This window comes from Mobula hypostoma, chromosome 4 (genome assembly GCF_963921235.1).
Source record: "Mobula hypostoma chromosome 4, sMobHyp1.1, whole genome shotgun sequence".
Lineage (NCBI taxonomy): Eukaryota > Metazoa > Chordata > Chondrichthyes > Myliobatiformes > Myliobatidae > Mobula > Mobula hypostoma.
Genome location: NC_086100.1, coordinates 35,532,591 through 35,551,336, shown reverse-complemented (window position 1 = coordinate 35,551,336; position 18,746 = coordinate 35,532,591). Strand labels below are relative to the sequence as shown.

At 41.8% G+C, this 18,746-nt stretch overlaps 1 protein-coding gene across 2 annotated transcripts in view; it reads left to right on the top strand.

The window, feature by feature from the left end:
- Nucleotides 1-18,746, top strand: part of LOC134345238 (uncharacterized) — a 192,641-nt gene that overhangs the window by 34,975 nt on the left and 138,920 nt on the right. For both annotated transcript variants that reach the window (XM_063045582.1, XM_063045581.1), the window contains 6 exons: nucleotides 1,506-1,625; nucleotides 1,822-1,944; nucleotides 12,076-12,204; nucleotides 12,928-13,041; nucleotides 14,131-14,241; nucleotides 16,310-16,423. In XM_063045582.1, the coding sequence (XP_062901652.1) occupies nucleotides 1,506-1,625; nucleotides 1,822-1,944; nucleotides 12,076-12,204; nucleotides 12,928-13,041; nucleotides 14,131-14,241; nucleotides 16,310-16,423 (711 nt within the window). The remainder of the gene's footprint in view (nucleotides 1-1,505; nucleotides 1,626-1,821; nucleotides 1,945-12,075; nucleotides 12,205-12,927; nucleotides 13,042-14,130; nucleotides 14,242-16,309; nucleotides 16,424-18,746) is intronic.

Genomic DNA, 18,746 nt, shown 5'->3' with positions numbered 1-18,746 from the left:
TGTTCACTTGGATTTTCAGGTCTTTGACAAGGTGCCACACAAGAGGCTGCTTAACAAGATAAGAGCCTATGGTATTACAGGAACGATTGGATGGAAGATTGGTTGATTGGCATGACACAAAGAGTGAGAATAAAGAGAGCCTTTTCTGATTGTCTTCCAGTGACTAAGGGTGTTCTGCAGTGGTCGGTGTGGGAATGCTTCTTTTCATGTATGTCCATGATGTGGATGACAAAATGGATGGCTTTGTGGCCAAATTTGTGGCAATGCAGGTAACATTGAGGAAGCAGGGAGTCTGCAGAAGTACTTAGACAGATTCAGAGAATGGGGAGAAGAAAAAGTGGCAGATGGAATATAGTATCAGGAAGTGTATGGTCATGTACTTTGGTGGATATAATAAAGGCATAGACTATTTTATAAACGGGAAGAAAATTCAAAAATCAGAGGTGGAAATGGACTTGTGAGTCCTTTTGCAGGAATTCCTAAAGGCTAACTTGCAGGTTGAGTTGATGGTAAGGAAGGCGAATGCGGTATTAGCATTCATTTTCAGAGCACAAGAATATAAAAACAAGGGTATGATGCTGAGACTTTATAAGGCATTGCTCAAACTGCACATGCAGTATTGTGAGCAGTTTTGAGCCCCTTATTAAACAAAAGATATACAGGCATTGGGGAGGGTTCAGAGGAGGTTCATCAGAATGATTCTGGGAATGAAAGTGTTGATGTATGAGGAGTGTTTGAGGGCTCTGGGCCTGTACTCACTGGAGTTTAGAAGAATGAAGTGGGATCTCATTGGGGTTTATTGAATATTGAAAGACCTAGGGGTGGAGAGGATGTTTCCTATCATAGGGGAGTCTAGGACCGGGGGAACAGTGTCAGAATAGATGGACATTCATTTAGAACAGAGTTGAGGAGGAACTTCTTTTGCCAGAGGGCAGTTAATCTGTGGAATTCATCGCCGCAGATGGCTGTGGAGGCCAAGTCATTGACTATATTTAATATGGAGGCTGGTAAGTTCTTGATTAGTTAGGATATCAATGGTTACAAGGAAAAGGCAAGAGAATGGGGTTGAGAGGGATAATAATAGACTTTATGGGCCGAATGGCCTAATTCTGATCTTATTGTCTAAAAATTCAAATATAGACTAATTTGAGTTGTTTCAATAGCTATATAAATGATAAATACAATTGGTAAATAGAATCTCTGATCCAGATAATTTAATTATTCAAACATGATCTCTGAATCCCTTAAGAAATAAATATTATCTCAGATTTTAATTAGCTTTTGATTCTATTAAATGTCTGTCTAATCGCAGGCTTACATTCTAATCTTTATTTTGCCTTTTTACATAACAATTTAAATGTAATATATTTTGTGTATCTTATTCCTGCTTTGTAGACTGCATATAACTGTGAACGTGTTTCAATATGATTGAATGAAATGCCTTGCTCTTGTTTGCCCCACAGCTGTGAATTTCTTTAATCAGTTTATCTCTTTCTGTCATACAGCTATCGACACTTGTGTCCTAGCCTGCACAAATGCAGAATGTTTCTTTGAATACTTAAATGAGCCTGCATGCCAGTGTAATCGAGGATTTGAAATCGGTGAATCAAATACAGTCTGCAGAGGTGTGACATTATTCAAATTAATCTTACATTTAAAGATGATAAATTCTTTTACTTGACAAGTTTGAATAACAATGTATTTGTGACATCTGCTTTGTGAATTATTTAACAGCCTCTGATTTTGATTTAAGGCTGCCAATTTGTTCCATATTGTTCAGCTGATCTCAGCTAGTATTCCTTTTTCCATCTGTTTTTGCAGATATCAATGAATGTGACTCATCAAACAAATGTGGACAAGTATGCAAAAACACTCTTGGTAGTTATGAATGTTTTTGCTGGCCTGGTTATCTGTTAAATCAAGGAGACAAAAAAAATTGCAGTGGTGAGTCTCAACTTTGCAATAAATGCATAGAAGAAGCAACTTATAGAATTGTGAAACTTTGGAATTCTCTATTTTAGAAAACTGTGCAGACTGCTTCAATGAATTTTCACAAGATTCACATAGAGAAGTCAAAAGTTAGTGAAAAGCAGCAAGAAAGAGACCTACAGTAAATCCAAGCTTCACAACATATTTCATGTTCTGCAGTCTATCAGTGAGAGTGATAACAAACCTGATTCTGATTCTAAAGTTGACCATAAACAATAAACCAATAAACAGCAAAACCAGGCTGAGGGGCCATATTGTCCCATCATACTCCAACTTCATATGATTGTATGTAATTTATGAAATGCAATTAATGATTTTGAAATCAAATTGAAAAATAAATTTCAAGAATAATGCATTCCCTTCCAGCTTTCTCCACTGTATATTGATCATAGTTTGCTTTAGAGAATAATTGTCAAAATATTCTAGAACCACCTTATTTACATTTCATGACCTGGTGATTTTATCTTCATCTCAAGCTTTATATCTAAGACAAACATCCCAATCTATTATGAAATCTAAATTAACACATATTAGTTGTGTTTGACTATTTAAACAGTTTATAGGAAGTGGTTGGCTGAAGATATGTCTCTACCAAAGGTGTTTCTTCCTTCCACTAGCCTGTGGGTCATCCTTGGGCAAGGTGTAGCACCTGCTTGGTCCCTAGATCAGGGTCATTGAAGCCATGGGAGCAGGTGGTGGATGGTGGTATGAGCAGCTGGTGCACAAGTCCTGGTTATGCTACCATTGACGCCGGGCAGTTTCTGAAGAGTATTGAAAGGAGCTGCCGTCACATGTCTTGTAAAGACAAATGATCAAGGTTAGCCGAGGTGCGACAAGTGAAGGAGTGAGTGAGGGAATTGGCTGACAAAGAGCCGTTGATTTAAAACCAGTTGGAACTGACCAGCAACACAAACGTTCGAGGTCGGCCAAAGTGGGACAAGTGAAATGAATTAGTCAGAATATCAGCCAATGTAATCAAGATTTGCTCTAGGGGAGCAGCCTCGTCGAGGGAAGTGCCTTGTGAGAAAAGTGCGAGTCTTTGCCTCGAGAGTCTTCGACGAGGTGGCTGAAGGAGGAGACTACGCCACAATTGGAGATGGTGAGAAGTGGTGAAGAAATGACAGGTCAATTGATTCAGTGTGATGCTTGCATGATGTGGGAGGTCAGGGACGTTGATGCTGCCTCTGGCTACTACAAATGTGGAAAGTGTGTCCAGGTTCAGCTCCTGAAGGACTGTGTTGAGGCATTGGAGAAGCAACTGGACGACCTCAGGTTCATCCGGGAAACCGAGAATCCTCTGGACAGGACCTACAGTGAGATCATTACACCGAAGATACTGGAAGAGAGAAGGAGGGAGGCAACGATGAGGAAGGGATGGATGCTTGGGGTACAGGGGACCCCAGGGGATGCACCTCTTGAAAACAGTTTCACCCTCTTGGAAGCTGTCGGGACAGAAGACATTGCCAGTCTGAGAGGCGGACAGGTCTGTGAGTCAAAAATTGGCACTGAAACAAAGCAGAGGAGACAGAAGTCAGGCAGAGCCGTGGTAGTAGGGGACTCCATAGTGAGAGGTACAGAAAGGGGTTTCTGAGGCAACAGGTGGGATTTAAGGATGGTGTGTTGCCTCCCTGGTGCCAGGATCCAGGATGTCACAGACCGATTGCAGGACATCCTCAAGGGTGAAGGTGAACAGCCGGAAGTGGTGGTGATTGTCGGCACAAATGACGTCGGGAAGAAGAGGAAAGAAATTCTGCAGCGTAACTTCAGAGAACTCGGAAGAAGGCTGAAAAGCAGGACCTCCAGGGTGGTTATCTCCGGTTTGCTTCCAATTCCTTGTGCTGATGAGGGCAGGAACAGGGAGACAGGGGATCTGAATGTGTGGCTGAGGAGCTGGTGCGGGAGGCAGGGATTTAGATTCTTGGACCACTGGGATCTGTTTTGGGGTAAGGATGAATTGTACAAAAGGCACTGGTTGCATCTTAACAGACGGGGGACCAGCATTCTGGCAGGCAGGTTTGCCACTGCTACGCGGGTGTGTTTAAACCAAGTAGTGGAGGGGAGGGGATGAACCGGAAATATTAGAATGGAGTTAAAGGGAATAAGAGAATAAGAAAAGTAAAGAAAGACAACAGAATTAACGGGGCAGAAAACTCAGGAAGGGATTGGAGAGTATGGCCAAGTGCAATAGGAATCGATGTGAAAGGTGAGGGGAGTAAAAGTATTACTTCAGATGGATTAAAAATATTATATATGAATGCATGGAGTATAAGAAGTAAAGTGGATGAGCTTGAGACTCAGTTGGAAATTGGCAAGTATGATGTTGTGGGAATAACAGAGACATGGCTGCAAGAGAACCAGGGCTGGGAAATGAATATTCAGGGATATACGTCCTATCGAAAGGACAGACAGCTTGGCAGAGGGGGTGGGGTGGCTCTGTTGGTGAGGAATGAAATTCAGTCACTTGCAAGGGGGGTCATAGAATCAAGAGATGTAGAGTCAGTATGGATAGAACTGAGAAACTGTAAGGGCAAAAACACCCTAATGGGATTGATCTACAGGCCCCTAAACAGTAGCCTGGATATAAGATGCAAGTTAAATCAAGAGTTAAAATTGGCATAGGGCAAAGGTATTACTATGGTTGTTATGGGGGATTTCAACATGCAGGTAGACTGGGAAAATCAAGTTGGTACTGGACCCCAAGAAAGGGAGTTTGTGGAGAGCCTCAGAGATGGATTCTTAGAGCAGCTTGTATTAGAGCCTATCAGGGAGAAGGCAATTCTGGATTTAGTGTTGTGTAATGAGCCAGATTTGGTGAGGGAACTCGAGGTAAAGGAGCCATTAGGAGGTAGTGACCATAATATGATAAGTTTTACTCTACAATTTGAGAGGGAGAAGGGAAAATCGGAAGTGTCAGTATTACAGTTGAACAAAAGGGACTATGGACCCATGAGGGAGGAGCTGGCCACAGTTGACTCGAAAGATACCCTAGCAGGGATGACAGTGGAACAACAATGGCAGGTATTTCTGGGAATAATAGACAATAGACAATAGGTGCAGGAGTAGGCCATTCGGCCCTTCTAGCCAGCACAGCCATTCACTGTGACCATGACTGATCATTCGCAATCAGTATCCAGTTCCTGCCTTATCCCCATAACCTTTGATTCCGCTATCTTTAAGAGCCCTATCTATCTCTTTCTTGAAAGCATCCAGAGACTTGGCCTCCACGGCCTTCTGTGGCAGAGCATTCCATACATCCACCACCCTCTGGGTGAAAAAGTTTTCCCTCAACTCCGTTCTAAATGGCCTACCCCTTATTCTTAAACTATGGCCTCTGGTTCTAGACTCACCCATCAGCGGGAACATGCTTCCTGCCTCCAGCGTGTCCAATCCCTTAATAATCTTATATGTTTCAATAAGATCCCCGCTCAGCCTTCTAAATTCCAGAGTATACAAGCCCAGTCGCTCCAGTCTTTCGACATATGACAGTCCCGCCATCCCGGGAATTAAGCTTGTGAACCTACGCTGCACTCCCTCAATAGCAAGAATGTCTTTCCTCAAATTTGGAGACCAAAACTGCACACAGTACTCTGGGTGTGGTCTCACCAGGGCCCTGTACAGCTGCAGAAGGACCTCTTTGCTCTTGTACTCAATTCCCCTTGTTATAAAGGCCAGCATGCCATTAGCTTTCTTCACAGCCTGCTGTACTTGCATGCTTGCTTTCAGTGACTGATGTACAAGAACACCTAGATCTCGTTGTACTTCCTCTTTTCCTAACTTGACTCCATTTAGATAATAATCTGCCTTCCCGTTCTTACCACCAAAGTGGATAACCTCACATTTATCCACATTAAACTGCATCTGCCATGCACTTGCCCACTCACCCAGCCTGTCCAAGTCACCCTACATTCTCATAACATCCTCCTCACATTTCACACTGCCACCCAGCTTTGTGTCATCGGCAAATTTGCTAATGTTACTTTTAGTTCCCTCATCTAAATCATTAATATATATTGTAAGCAGCTGCAGTCTGAGCACTGAACCCTGCGGTACCCCACTGGTCACCGCCTGCCATTCCGAATGGGACCCATTAATCGCTACTCTTTGTTTTCTGTCAGCCAGCCAATTTTCAATCCATGTCAGTACTCTGCCCCCAATACCATGTGCCCTAATTTTGCCCACTAATCTCCTATGTGGGACTTTATCAAAAGCTTTCTGAAAGTCCAGGTACATTACATCCACTGGCTCTGCCTCGTCCATTTTCATAGTTACATCCTCAAAAAATTCCAGAAGATTAGTCAAGCACGATTTCCCCTTCGTAAATCCATGCTGACTCGGACAGATCCTGATTCTGCTATCCAGATGTGTCGTAATTTCATCTTTTATAATGACTCCAGCATCCTTCCCACCACTGCCGTCAGGCTAACCGGTCTGTAATTCCCTGTTTTCTGTCTTCCTCCCTTCTTGAAGAGAGGGACAACATTAGCCACCCTCCAATCCACAGGAACTGATCCTGAATCTATAGAACATTACCAATGCGTCCACGATTTCTAAAGCCACCTCCTTAAGTATCCTGGGATGCAGACCATCAGGTCCCGGGGACTTATCAGCCTTCAGACCCAACAGTCTATCCAACACCATTTCCTGCCTAATGTAAATTTCCTTCCGTTCATCCATTACCCTAGATCCTTTGGCCACTATTACATCTGGGAGATTGTTTGTGTCTTCCCTAGTGAAGACAAATCCAAAGCACCTGTTCAACTCGTCTGCCATTTCCTTGTTCCCCATAATAAATTTACCTGTTTCTGTCTTCAAGGGCCCAATTTTGGTCTTAACTATTTTTTTCCTTTTCACATACCTAAAGAAGCTTTTACTATCCTCCTTTATATTCTTGGCTAGTTTACCTTCGTGCCTCATTTTTTCTCCACATATTGCCTTTTTAGTTACCTTCTGTTGCTCTTTAAAAGTTTCCCAATCCTCCGGCTTCCAACTCGTCTTTGCTATGTTATACTTTTTCTCTTTTATTTTTATACTGTCCATCATTTCCCTTGTCAGCCACGGCCTCCCCTTACTCCCCTTAGGATCTTTCTTCCTCTTTGGAACGAACTGATCCTGCACCTTCTGCATTATTCCCAGAAACACTTGCCATTGCTGTTCCACTGTCATCCCTGCTAGGGTATTGTCCCATTGAACTTTGGCCAGCTCCTACCTCATAGCACCATAGTTCCCTTTGTTCAACTGTAATACTGACACTTCCGAGTTTCCCTTCTCCCTCTCAAATTGTAGATTAAAACTTATCATATTATGGTCACTACCTCCTAATAGCTCCTTTACCTCGAGGTCCCTGATCAAATCCGGTTCATTGCACAACACTAAATCTAGAATTGTGTTTTCTCTGGTAGGCTCCAGTACAAGCTGTTCTAAGAATCCATCTCGGAGGTACTCCACAAACTCCCTTTCTTGGGGTCCAGTACCAACCTGATTCCTCCAGTCTACCTGCATGTTGAAATCCTCCATAACAACTGTAGCATTACCTTTGGAACATGCCAATTTTAACTCTTGATTCAACTTACACCCTACATCCAGACTACTGTTTGGGGGCCTGTAGATAACTCCCATTAGGGTCTTTCTACCCTTAGAATTTCTCAGTTCTATCCATACTGACTCTACATCTCCTGATTCTATGTCCCCCCTCGCAAGGGACTGAATATCATTCTTCACTAACAGAGCCACCCCACCCCTTCTGCCCATCAGTCTGTCCTTTCGATAGGAAGGAATATTTGAATATTCATTTCCCAGGCCCTGTCCACTTGAAGCCATGTCTCTGTTATTCCCACAACATCATACTTACCAATTTCCAACTGTGCCTCAAGCTCTTCTACTTTATTTCTTATACTCCGTGCATTCATATATAATACTTTTAATTCATTACTCCCCTCACCTCCCATATCAATTCCTATTTCACTTGGCCATACTGTACGATCCCCTCTTGAGCTTTCTGCTCTGTTGATTCTGCTGTCTTTCTTAACTTTTCTTATTCTCACTTTCCCTTTATCTCCATCCTTATTTTTCCAGTTCGTCCCCTCCCCCCCACTACTTAGTTTAAACACACCCGTGTTGCAGAGGCAAACCTGCCTGCCAGAATGCTGGTGCCCTGCTTATTAAGGTGCAACCCGTCCCTTTTGTACAATTCATCCTTACCCCGAAACATACCCCAATAGTCCAAGAATGTAAATCCTTGCTTCCTGCACCAGTTCCTCAGCCACACATTCAGATCCATTATCTCCGTGTTCTTGCCCACTCCAGCAGGAGGAACTGGAAGCAAACCAGAGATAACCACCCTGGAAGTCCTGCTTTTCAGCCTTCTTCCGAGTTCTCTGAAGTCACGCTGTAGAATGTCTTTCCTCTTCTTCCCCATGTCATTTGTGCCGACATGCACCACCACTTCCGGGTGTTCACCTTCACTCTTGAGGATTCCCTGCAATCGGTCTGTGACATCCTGGATCCCGGCACCAGAGGGTGCCAGATAATACAGAAGGTGCAGGATCAGTTCATTCCAAAGAGGAAGAAAGATTCTAAGGGGAGTAAGGGGTGGCCATGGGTGATAAGGGAAGCCAAGGAGAGTATAAAAATAAAAGAGAGGAAGTATAACATAGCAAGGAGAAGCAGGAAGCCAGAGGACTGGGAGACTTTTAAGGAGCAACAGAAGATAACTTAAAAGGCAATATGGGGGGAAAAGATGAGGTACGAAGGTAAGCTAGCCAAGAATATAAAGGAGGATAGTAAAACCTTCTTTAGGTATGTGAAGAGGAAAAAATTAGTTAAGACCAAAGTTGGGCCCTTGAAGACAGAAACGGGTGAAATTATTATGGGGAACAAGGAAATGGCTGACGTGCTGTACAGGTACTTTGGATCTGTCTTCACTAGGGAAGACATAAACAATCTCCCAGATGTAATAGTGGCCAGAGGACCTAGGGTAATGGAGGAACTGAAGGAAATTCGCACTAGGCAGAAATTGGTGTTGGGTAAACTGATGGGACTGAAGACTGATAATTCCCCAGGGCCTGCTGGTCTGCATCCCAGGGTACTTAAAGAGGTGGCTGTAGAAATTGTGGATGCATTGGTAATCATTTTCCAATGTTCTATAGATTCAGGATCAGTTCCTGCGGATTGGAGGGGAGCTAATGTTATCCCACTTTTTGAGAAAGGAGGGAGAGAGAAAACGGATAATTATAGCCACAAACACAAGGAAATCTGCAGATGCTGGAACTTCAAGCAACACATATAAAAGTTGCTAGTGAACGTAGCAGGCCAGGTAGCATCTCTAGGAAGAGGTACAGTCGACGTTTCGGGCCGAGATCCTGACGAAGGGTCTCGGCCCGAAACGTCGACTATACCTCTTCCTAGAGATGCTGCCTGGCCTGCTGTGTTCACCAGCAACTTTTATGTGTGTTACAGGTAATTATAGACCAGTTAGTCTGACATCAGTGATGGGAAAGATGCTGGAGTCAATTATAAAAGATGAAATAGTGGCATATTTGGATAGCAGTAGCAGGATAGGTCCGAGTCAGCATGGAGTTACGAAGGGGAAATCATGCTTGACTAATCTTCTGGAATTTTTTGAGGATGTAACTATGAAAGTGGACATGGGAAAGCCAGTGGATGTAGTGTACCTGGACTTTCAGAAAGCCTTTGATAAGGTCCCACATAGGAGGTTAATGGGCAAAATTAGAGCACATGGTATTGGGGGTAGGGTACTGACATGGATAGAAAATTGGTTGGCAGACAGAGAAACAAAGAGTAGGGATTAACAGGTCCTTTTCAGAATGGCAGGCAGTGACTAGTGGGGTACTGCAAGGCTCGGGGCTGGTGCAGCAGCTGTTTACAATATATATTAGTGAATTAGATGAAGGGATGAAAAGTAACATCAGCAAATTTGCAGATGACTCAAAGCTGGGTGACAGTGTGAAATGTGAGGAGGATGTTATGAGAATGCAAGGTGGACAGGTTGGGTGAGTGGGCAGATGCATGGCAGATGCAGTTTAATGTGGATAAATGTGAGTTATCCACTTTGGTGGCAAGAACAGGAAGGCAGATTACTATCTGAATGGTGTCAAGTTAGGAAAAGGGGAAGTACAACGAGATCTTGGTGTCCTTGTTCATCAGTCACTGAAAGTAAGCATACAGGTACAGCAGGCAGTGAAGAAAGCTAATGCCATGTTGGCCTTCATAACAAGGGGAATTGTGTATAGGAGCAAAGAGGTTCTTCTGCAGTTGTACAAGACCCTGGTGAGACCCCACCTGGAGTATTGTGTGCAGTTTTGGTCTCCAAATTTGAGGAAGGGCATTCTTGCTATGGAGGGAGTGCAGCGTAGGTTCACTGGGTTAATTCCAGGGGTGGTGGGAATGTCATATGTTGAAAGATTGGAGCGACTGGGCTTGTATACACTAGAAGGATGAGAGGGGATCTGATTGAAACATATAAGATTATTAAGGCAAACAACAGGAATTCTGCAGATGCTGGAAATTCAAGCAACACACATCAAAGTTGCTGGTGAATGCAGCAGGCCAGGCAGCATCTCTAGGAAGAGGTACAGTCGACCTTTCAGGCCGAGACCCTTTGTCAGGACTAACTGAAGGAAGAGTTAGTAAGAGATTGGACATGCTAGAGGCAGGAAACATTTACCGATGTTGGGGGAGTCTAGAACCAGAGGCCACAGTTTAAGAATAGGAGGTAGAGCATTTAGAATGGAGTTGAGGAAAAACTTTTTCCACACAGAGGGTTGTGGATCTGTGGAATGCTCTGCCTCAGAAGGCAGTGGAAGCCAATTCTCTGGATTCTTTCAAGAAAGGGTTAGATAGTGCTCTTAAAGATAGCAGAGTCAAGGGATATGGGGAGAAGGCAGGAACAGGGTACTGATTGTGGATGATCAGCCATGATCACAGTGAATGGCGGTGCTGGCTCGAAGGGCCGAATGGCCTGCTCCTGCACTTATTGTCTATTGTCTATTGCCCAGAAAAAGGCAATGGCAAACCACTTCTGTAGAAAAATTTGCCAAGAACTATCAGGGCCATGGAAAGACCATGATTGTTCACGCAATGAATGAACCAATCGGAAGTACAATAATTTTTGGACATACTTGAAAAATTAGAACATAGAACATTATGGCACTATACTGGCCCTTCAGCCCACAATATTGGACCAACCTTTTAACATATTCAAAGGTCAATCTAACCCTTCTGTTAGGGTGTATTCTGGAGTTGGGGTATATAGCAAGTATTAATTTCACCATCAACCAGTCTTCCGATTTGAATGTGGATTGCAGATTGAATTGAAAATGCAACTCAGAACAATTACACCTCAGATGCCTGCATATGTATGAATGTGGCTTAGAGTCACTGAAGATCAGCATTCATTTTGGGTGTCTGGAGTGGCGGTGTGAAGAAGGAGGTGTATGAAGACTATACGTAATTCAAAGGAAGCATTGTAAATACATTGTAACTATAGAATTGTCCTGCTAAAGAACCGACATTGAGCATATAAAAATGTCATGTAATATTGGGACGGGAAGCCTGTTCCTCCAAGAGTGTTTCAATATGATGCCTGTTGCTCGTTTTTGTTGAATAAAACATTTCTACATCTACCAGCTTCAGTGTCTCTTTGGTGACTTTGTACATGTCACAACACCTTCTCTCCTACATAGTCCTCCATTTTTCTTTGTTCCAGGTGCAGCAGAAATTTTAAACTGTTATAAAAGCCTTAGAAAATGTCACTTCAAAATTTAGAATGATGAAACAATAAAATTCCTACATGGTGGATCAGGAACAAAAACATATAACTTGATCTAGCAATTTAAATATACAATGCTGTGTGTGAATGTTCAGATTTTTCTCTTACCTTTTTATTTAATATAATCCATACATTGAAAATGCTATCTGACTTTGTTTTAAACATTACGTATTGAATTTGTATGTTATGAATTTAAAAAGGCATATTATTCACAAATATACTATATATATTTGAATACAAGAATCTTAAAAATCAATGGAAGTTGTCAGCTGAGACTATGTATTTTCTTTTGTGTGCAGACATTGATGAATGTGCTAATCCTGAATTAAATGATTGTGAACATATTTGCCAAAATATTCCTGGACGGTATAAATGTGCGTGTAATCCTGGTTTCAAGCTAGATAACGAGAACGAGAAGAATTGCATTGGTGTGTATAAACTTCATTAAAAACCATTGAATATATATTGAAAATATCACCTGGTAAGGTTTTACAAATAATGTGCTGAAGGAGTTATGTACGGAATCATAATGTGGTTTTATTAGTAAACATTTAACAAAGATAAGCTGAGCTTTGGGGAAAAAATTAGTTGACACAGTAATGGAGTCCTCTCCCATCATATACTTCCCCAAATATTTGCTTCCCACCTTCATCTAAAGTTTTGTGTTTGAAAGAAAAGTAAAAAAAAACGTAAGCTAATCAAGCAAAACCTCCAATCCATATCCCTTCACCCATTAACACAGGGATTCCCAATCATTTTAATGCCATGGATATCTACTACTCACTGAGGGGTCCATGGATACCAGGTTAGGAACCCTTGAACTAACAAAACTCCCTGTGTAGTCAGGTGTGGTATTTAAATTGATTAAGCATTGCACAAAATATACAAGTTAATTTTAGCTGAACAGTTTGAAGAATTACAATGATTTCATTTAGCAAGTGGGCAAAACTTCCTTCAGAGGTCAAGTAATGTGCCCATACTGTCAAGCAGCACACTTGAATGGTCAAATGGGCTTCATACTAGCAGGAGTGCTGAAAATATCTGAAGCTTATGTATAAAGGAAGAAGGGAAATCATTTGAAGATAAACAACTTTTACATTCAATATTAACATCTTTCATCACACTGATGTAATTTGAGGTATTTCTTCTAGATATCAACGAATGCTTATCCAATCCATGCAGTAGGAAAGGTCAATGCACAAACACACCGGGCTCCTTTAACTGCACTTGTGTAAGTGGTTTTACTGGTCGATTATGCTCAGAAGGTAAGATTAAGAATATTTGATAAAAATAAGAAAAATAGACTATTGTTCAGTACTTAAGAACCTAAAGTCGGTGATAAGAATTTAAAAGATCAATTTGAAATATTAACAAAAGATAAATTCCACTTATAAAAGTCCTGGGAAATCTTGAAACTGTAAAAGGCAGGGCTTTTATTCTACTATATTTATAAACACTTAAAGTTAATGAAGCCATTCAACCCATGTGGTCTATGCAAGCACTCAAGGACTCAATCCCATCATTCCTATTCAGTTTGTCTCCTGGATACCTGCAAACTATTCTCTCTCACTTCCCTATAAATATGTGTTTGATCTCTTTTCTGTTTACTTGGGACAGGGAATATTTACAACAGCTAATTAAACTATAATATTTCTTAGGAATGTAGAAGGCAACAAGAGCACCAGCAGAAAGCCACACAATTATGGAGAAAATCTGTAATTTCCAACTAGGAGCATTCAAGGATTGAACCTGAGTCTTTGGAACTGTGATACACCATGTACTTACCTGTACAAGGAATCACAGTATAACTTAGTATAAGATGATAGCTTCCCTATCAGTTTTACAGCCAATATTCATCCAGTGAAATATAATTAATAATTGTTTGATGGGTTAATAGTTATTTTATGGGTTAGTTTCATGTAAAGAATGTGGATGACTTCCAAAACTAAAGACTATTTCCACTATTAAATGTAATTGCTAACATTTTGCCAAAAATGTTGTTAATTTGTTCTACTACTTTCTCCTTAAATCACCCCCTTTTTATGCTGATTGCTTCATGTCTCTCATAAGAATATCTAAAGCCAGAAAATGGTAGCCTGTCAGTTTTATATTTTACTTACAATGTAAAAAAATAAATACCCATTCAATCAATGTGAAATATTAAAAGGAATTTCGATGATGTTTTTATATCAGTCTTAATTTCAAGCATAAAATGATGTTCACATTTAAAAAGTTGCTTTCTATTTGCAATCTATGCATGCCCCGTGTTTTTTATTCTATTTTAAATTATATGCAGATCTTTGAATAGTAGTGAATTCACTAAATGGATACTAATTCTGATTGTTATTTTCCAGACATAGATGAATGTTCATCTTATCCATGTGTGAATGGAAAATGTTTAAATATACCGGGAAGTTTCAAATGCCAGTGTGATAGAGGCTTTACGGGACAGACCTGTGAAACTGGTAGGCACCACATTCTTAAATTATGATCTGTACCTGTAATATTTATTAGAGTCCCTGAGAAACCTATAGTACTGAGCACTCTCGCATTATATCCATAATCAGTCTTCAAACCTGTATCTGCTAAGAACAGGTTGACCTTCACTAATCTGGCACCACTGGGACCTGAGGAGTGCCGGATTAGTGAAAATGTCGAATTACAGAAGGATCACATTAAGCATAATCAGTGCTGTATTATCAAAGGAACCCGATTACAGGTACAGGTGTCCCCCACTTTTCGAATGTTCGCTTTACGAAACCTCACTGTTACGAAAGATCTACATTAGTACCCTGTTTTCGCTTTCAGAAGGTGTTTTCACTGTTACGAAGAAAGGCAGTGCACGATAAAAAAATCAGCGCGCGATAAAAGGCAGCGCATGCCCCGAGCAGCCGCTCTGCCTCGGATTCGGAAAGGCGTTGCTTTAACACACTGCATTGAGCAGCCATTGGCAAGATGAGTTCTAAGGTGTCGGAAAAGCCTGAAAGAGTAAGGGTGTTACACTTAGCGTAAAACTAGACATAATTAAGCGTTTGGATCGTGGTGAACGAAGCAAGGACAAAGTGAGTTTGGCTTGTGGAAGTTGACGGAGATGGTGTTGAAGAGGTTTTGGCATCCCATGACCAAGAATTGATAGATGAAGAGCTGATGCAATTGGAAGAGGAAAGGATAACAATCGAAACCGAATGCAGAAAGTGAAGCAACTGCGTGAGATTTTCGCTGCAATGATGAAGTAGGACTTTAATTTTGAAAGGGTACGTAGGTTTAGGGGATACTTGCAGGATGGTTTGAGTGCTTACAAACAACTGTATGATAGAAAAATGCACGAGGCTCAGCAGTCAAGCAAGACTTCTACATCAGCCACAGCAGACGACGAACCTCAACCTTCAACATCAAGGTGGGCAGTCATAGGAGAAGATGAGCTGCCTGCCCTGATCGACGATGAGATGACACCCCTGTGTCCCACCAGCCCAACACCCGGGCCCCGGACAGATACTGTACCGATTCGCGAAGAATGCAGCAGTAGCCGGGAGGCACACCGCACATCTTTAAGAAAAAAGCCGAAATAAACATGCTAATTAATTAGGTGCCGCCTAGCTCGTAATTGTCGGCCCAGATCAGAGGCAATGCAATCGGCAATCGCCTCTGATCTGCGCCGACATTTACGTGCCGGGCAGCACCTAATTAATTAGCATGTTTATTTTGGCATTTTTCTTAACGATGTGCTGTGTGCCTCCCGGCTACCCCTGCGTGCTTCGCGGCAATGTATCGGGTTGGTGGCCTGGAGGGTGGGGACCACTGCACCACCCCAACCTGCGACGACTCAGTCTAACACACCATCATCAGTGTGCTCGGCGCTGTCCCAATTCCAGTAAGTGATACTACACTGTACATACATTATTTCTACTTTATACAGGCTGTGTATTCTTAAGTGTTATTTCGTAGATTTGGCAGCTTCATAGTTTAAAAGTTACTGGAGAGCGCGTTTATGCCAACAGCGCTTGCGTGAGATTTTCTGCCGAGAGCGCTTGTGTGAGATTTTCGCTACAGAGATCAGTGCAGGCAATCGTTGTAGAGAAGTATTTCTACTTTATATAGGCTATGTATTTATCACATCACTCCTGCTTTTATATACGTTACTGTTATTTTAGGTTTTATGTGTTATTTGGCATGATTTGCTAGGTTATTTTTGGGTCTGCGAACGCTCACAAAATTTTCCCATATAAATAAATGGTAATTGCTTCTTTGCTTTACGACATTTCGGCTTATGAACCATTTCATAGGAACGCTCTACCTTCAGATGGTGGGGGAAAGCTGTAATCGGATTAGTGAAGGTCGACTGTACTTAATAATGATGAACTATCATTAAATAAAATTATCTGTATCTGATACAGGTATAAAATTAAATCAATGCAGAGATCTGAGTAATTTAGAATCACACGTTTTGCTATCTGTTGTTTGATGGAGGCTTTTTACGTTTTATGTTCCAACAAAGAGTTCTGAATATTTTAAAAAATTTTCTTCACTTTTCAGATATTGATGAATGTCATAGCCAACCATGTATGAATGGAGCCACCTGTTTGGATCAGATAAATAACTTCACCTGCGCCTGTTCACCTGGATATACTGGGCAATTTTGTCAAAGATGTGAGTTTTGTTAATTTTAAGCAGAATTAACTAAACAATCTGTTTGTTGTCTGCCCCTGAGCAAACGATAATACTCATAAATTTGATTAATAGTTTAATAAAAACTTATTCTTAATTTGGCCTGTAATATCTATTTTGCCTCTATTTTCATCTTATAAGTCAGCGGTCCCCAAGCACCGGGCCGCACACCGGTGCCGGGCCGCAAAACATGTGCTACCGGGCTGCGAGGAAACGATATGATTTGGTGATATGAGTCAGCTGCACCTTTCCTCACTCCCTGTCATGCACTGTTGAGCTTGAACGCACGCGAGGTCATTACCGGAGCGTCATCCATGTCAGCGCGGGAAAGAGATCAACTCCTCGAGCTTGCAAATGACGGCGGGCTGAAAAGTATGTTTGACATAACATCTCTGTCGGCATTCTGGATCAAAGTCAAGGCTAAATATCCTGAGGTAGCCACGAAAGCAGTGAAAACGTTGCTTCCATTTCCAACATATCTCTGCAATGAATGCAACGAAAGCTAAATTGCGGAATAGACTGGACATAAGGAACTCCCTTCGAGTATCGCTGTCTCCCATCACCCCTCGATGGGACCGTCTCATTGCAGGGAAACAAGCCCAGGGCTCCCACTGATTCACCGATATTGGTATGTTGCAATGATTTTATATGTTCATATGGGGAAAATATGTGCTGTGTGTTTAATATCCAAACGTTACTTAAAATATTATGATGCTATGGACTTACTTATATAACCATATAACAATTACAGCATGGAAACAGGCCATCTCAGCTCTTCTAGTCCATGCCGAACGCTACTCTCACCTAGTCCCACCGACCTGCACTCAGCCCATAACCCTCCATTCCTTTCCTGTCCATATACCTATCCAATTTTTCCTTAAATGATAATGTCAAACCTGATTCTGCAACTTCTACTGGAAGTTCGTTCAACACTTACTTCAAGCTCCCCTGTCCTCCCCTGATAATTGACTTATCACTATATTCATGAAAGGAAAATATGCGCTGTGTGTTTAATATTAAATTCATTAGATAAACGCTTTTAGAAACGAGATTGAGTGTATTAGCCACTTAACATCTATATTCCGGTCGTGATTAGCACCCCACCCCCCGAACAGAATGACCAAAAACGATTTTCAGAAAAAAAATCGGCAAGTACACACATGCGCAGGTGACGCAAGCGCACTGGTGCCCGTGCCAGACTTCATGGTCATTGTAGTCTTTGTAGTCTTTCTTGGGTAAACACAACGTATTTGACTGCTACTCTTATCCGTTGGCAATCCTACCCCGCCTCCGCCCCCCCCCCCCGGGTCGGCCGGTCCGCAACAATATTGTCAATATTAAACCGGTCTGCAGTGCAAAAAAGGTTGGGGACCCCTGTTATAAGTTATAAAGTACTGCAATGGGAACACCCAAATTTAAACCTAACTTTTGATAGAATATGTGCAACATTCTTCATTCCACTTGAGATTGCACCACTTACAACTTTTTTCCAATGTGAACTGCTTCCTGGTCTCAACTTGAAATAGAAAACTCAGCTTCTCTACCTCCACAGCTCATTTTATGGAAAAAGTGGTTATTGATATGTAGTTATGAGCAGGGGTCCCCAACCTTTTTTGCACTGTGGACCGGTTTAACATTGACAATATTCTTGCGGACCGGCCGAACTGATGTGGGGGGGGGGCGGGTAGGTTTGCCAACGGACAAGAGTAGCAGTCAAATACGTTGTTTACCTCGAGAAAGACTACAATGACCATGAAGCCTTGCGCAGGCACCAGTGCACATGCGTCACCTGCGCATGCGTGTACCTGCCAATTTTTTTCTGCAAATTGTTTTTGGTCATTCTGTTCGGGGGTGGGGGTGGTGTTAATCACAGCTGGAATATAGGTGATAAGTGGCTAATACACTCAATTTCATTTCTAAAAGCGTTTATCTAATGAATTTAATATTAAACACACAACACATATTTTCCTCGCATGAATATAGTGATAAGTCAATTATCAGGGGAGGACAGGGGAGCTTGAAGTAAGTATTGAATGAACTTCCAGTAGAAGTGGTAGAGGCAGGTTTGACATTATCATTTAAAGAAAAATTGGATAGGTATATGGACAGGAAAGGAATGGAGGGTTATGGGCTGAGTGCAGGTCGGTGGGACTAGGTGATAATAGCGTTTGGCACGAACTAGAAGGGCCGAGATGGCCTGTTTCCGTGCTGTAATTGTTATATGGTTATATAAGTAAGTCAACAGCATCATAATATTTTAAGTAACGTTTGGATATTAAACACACAGCACATATTTTCCCCGTAT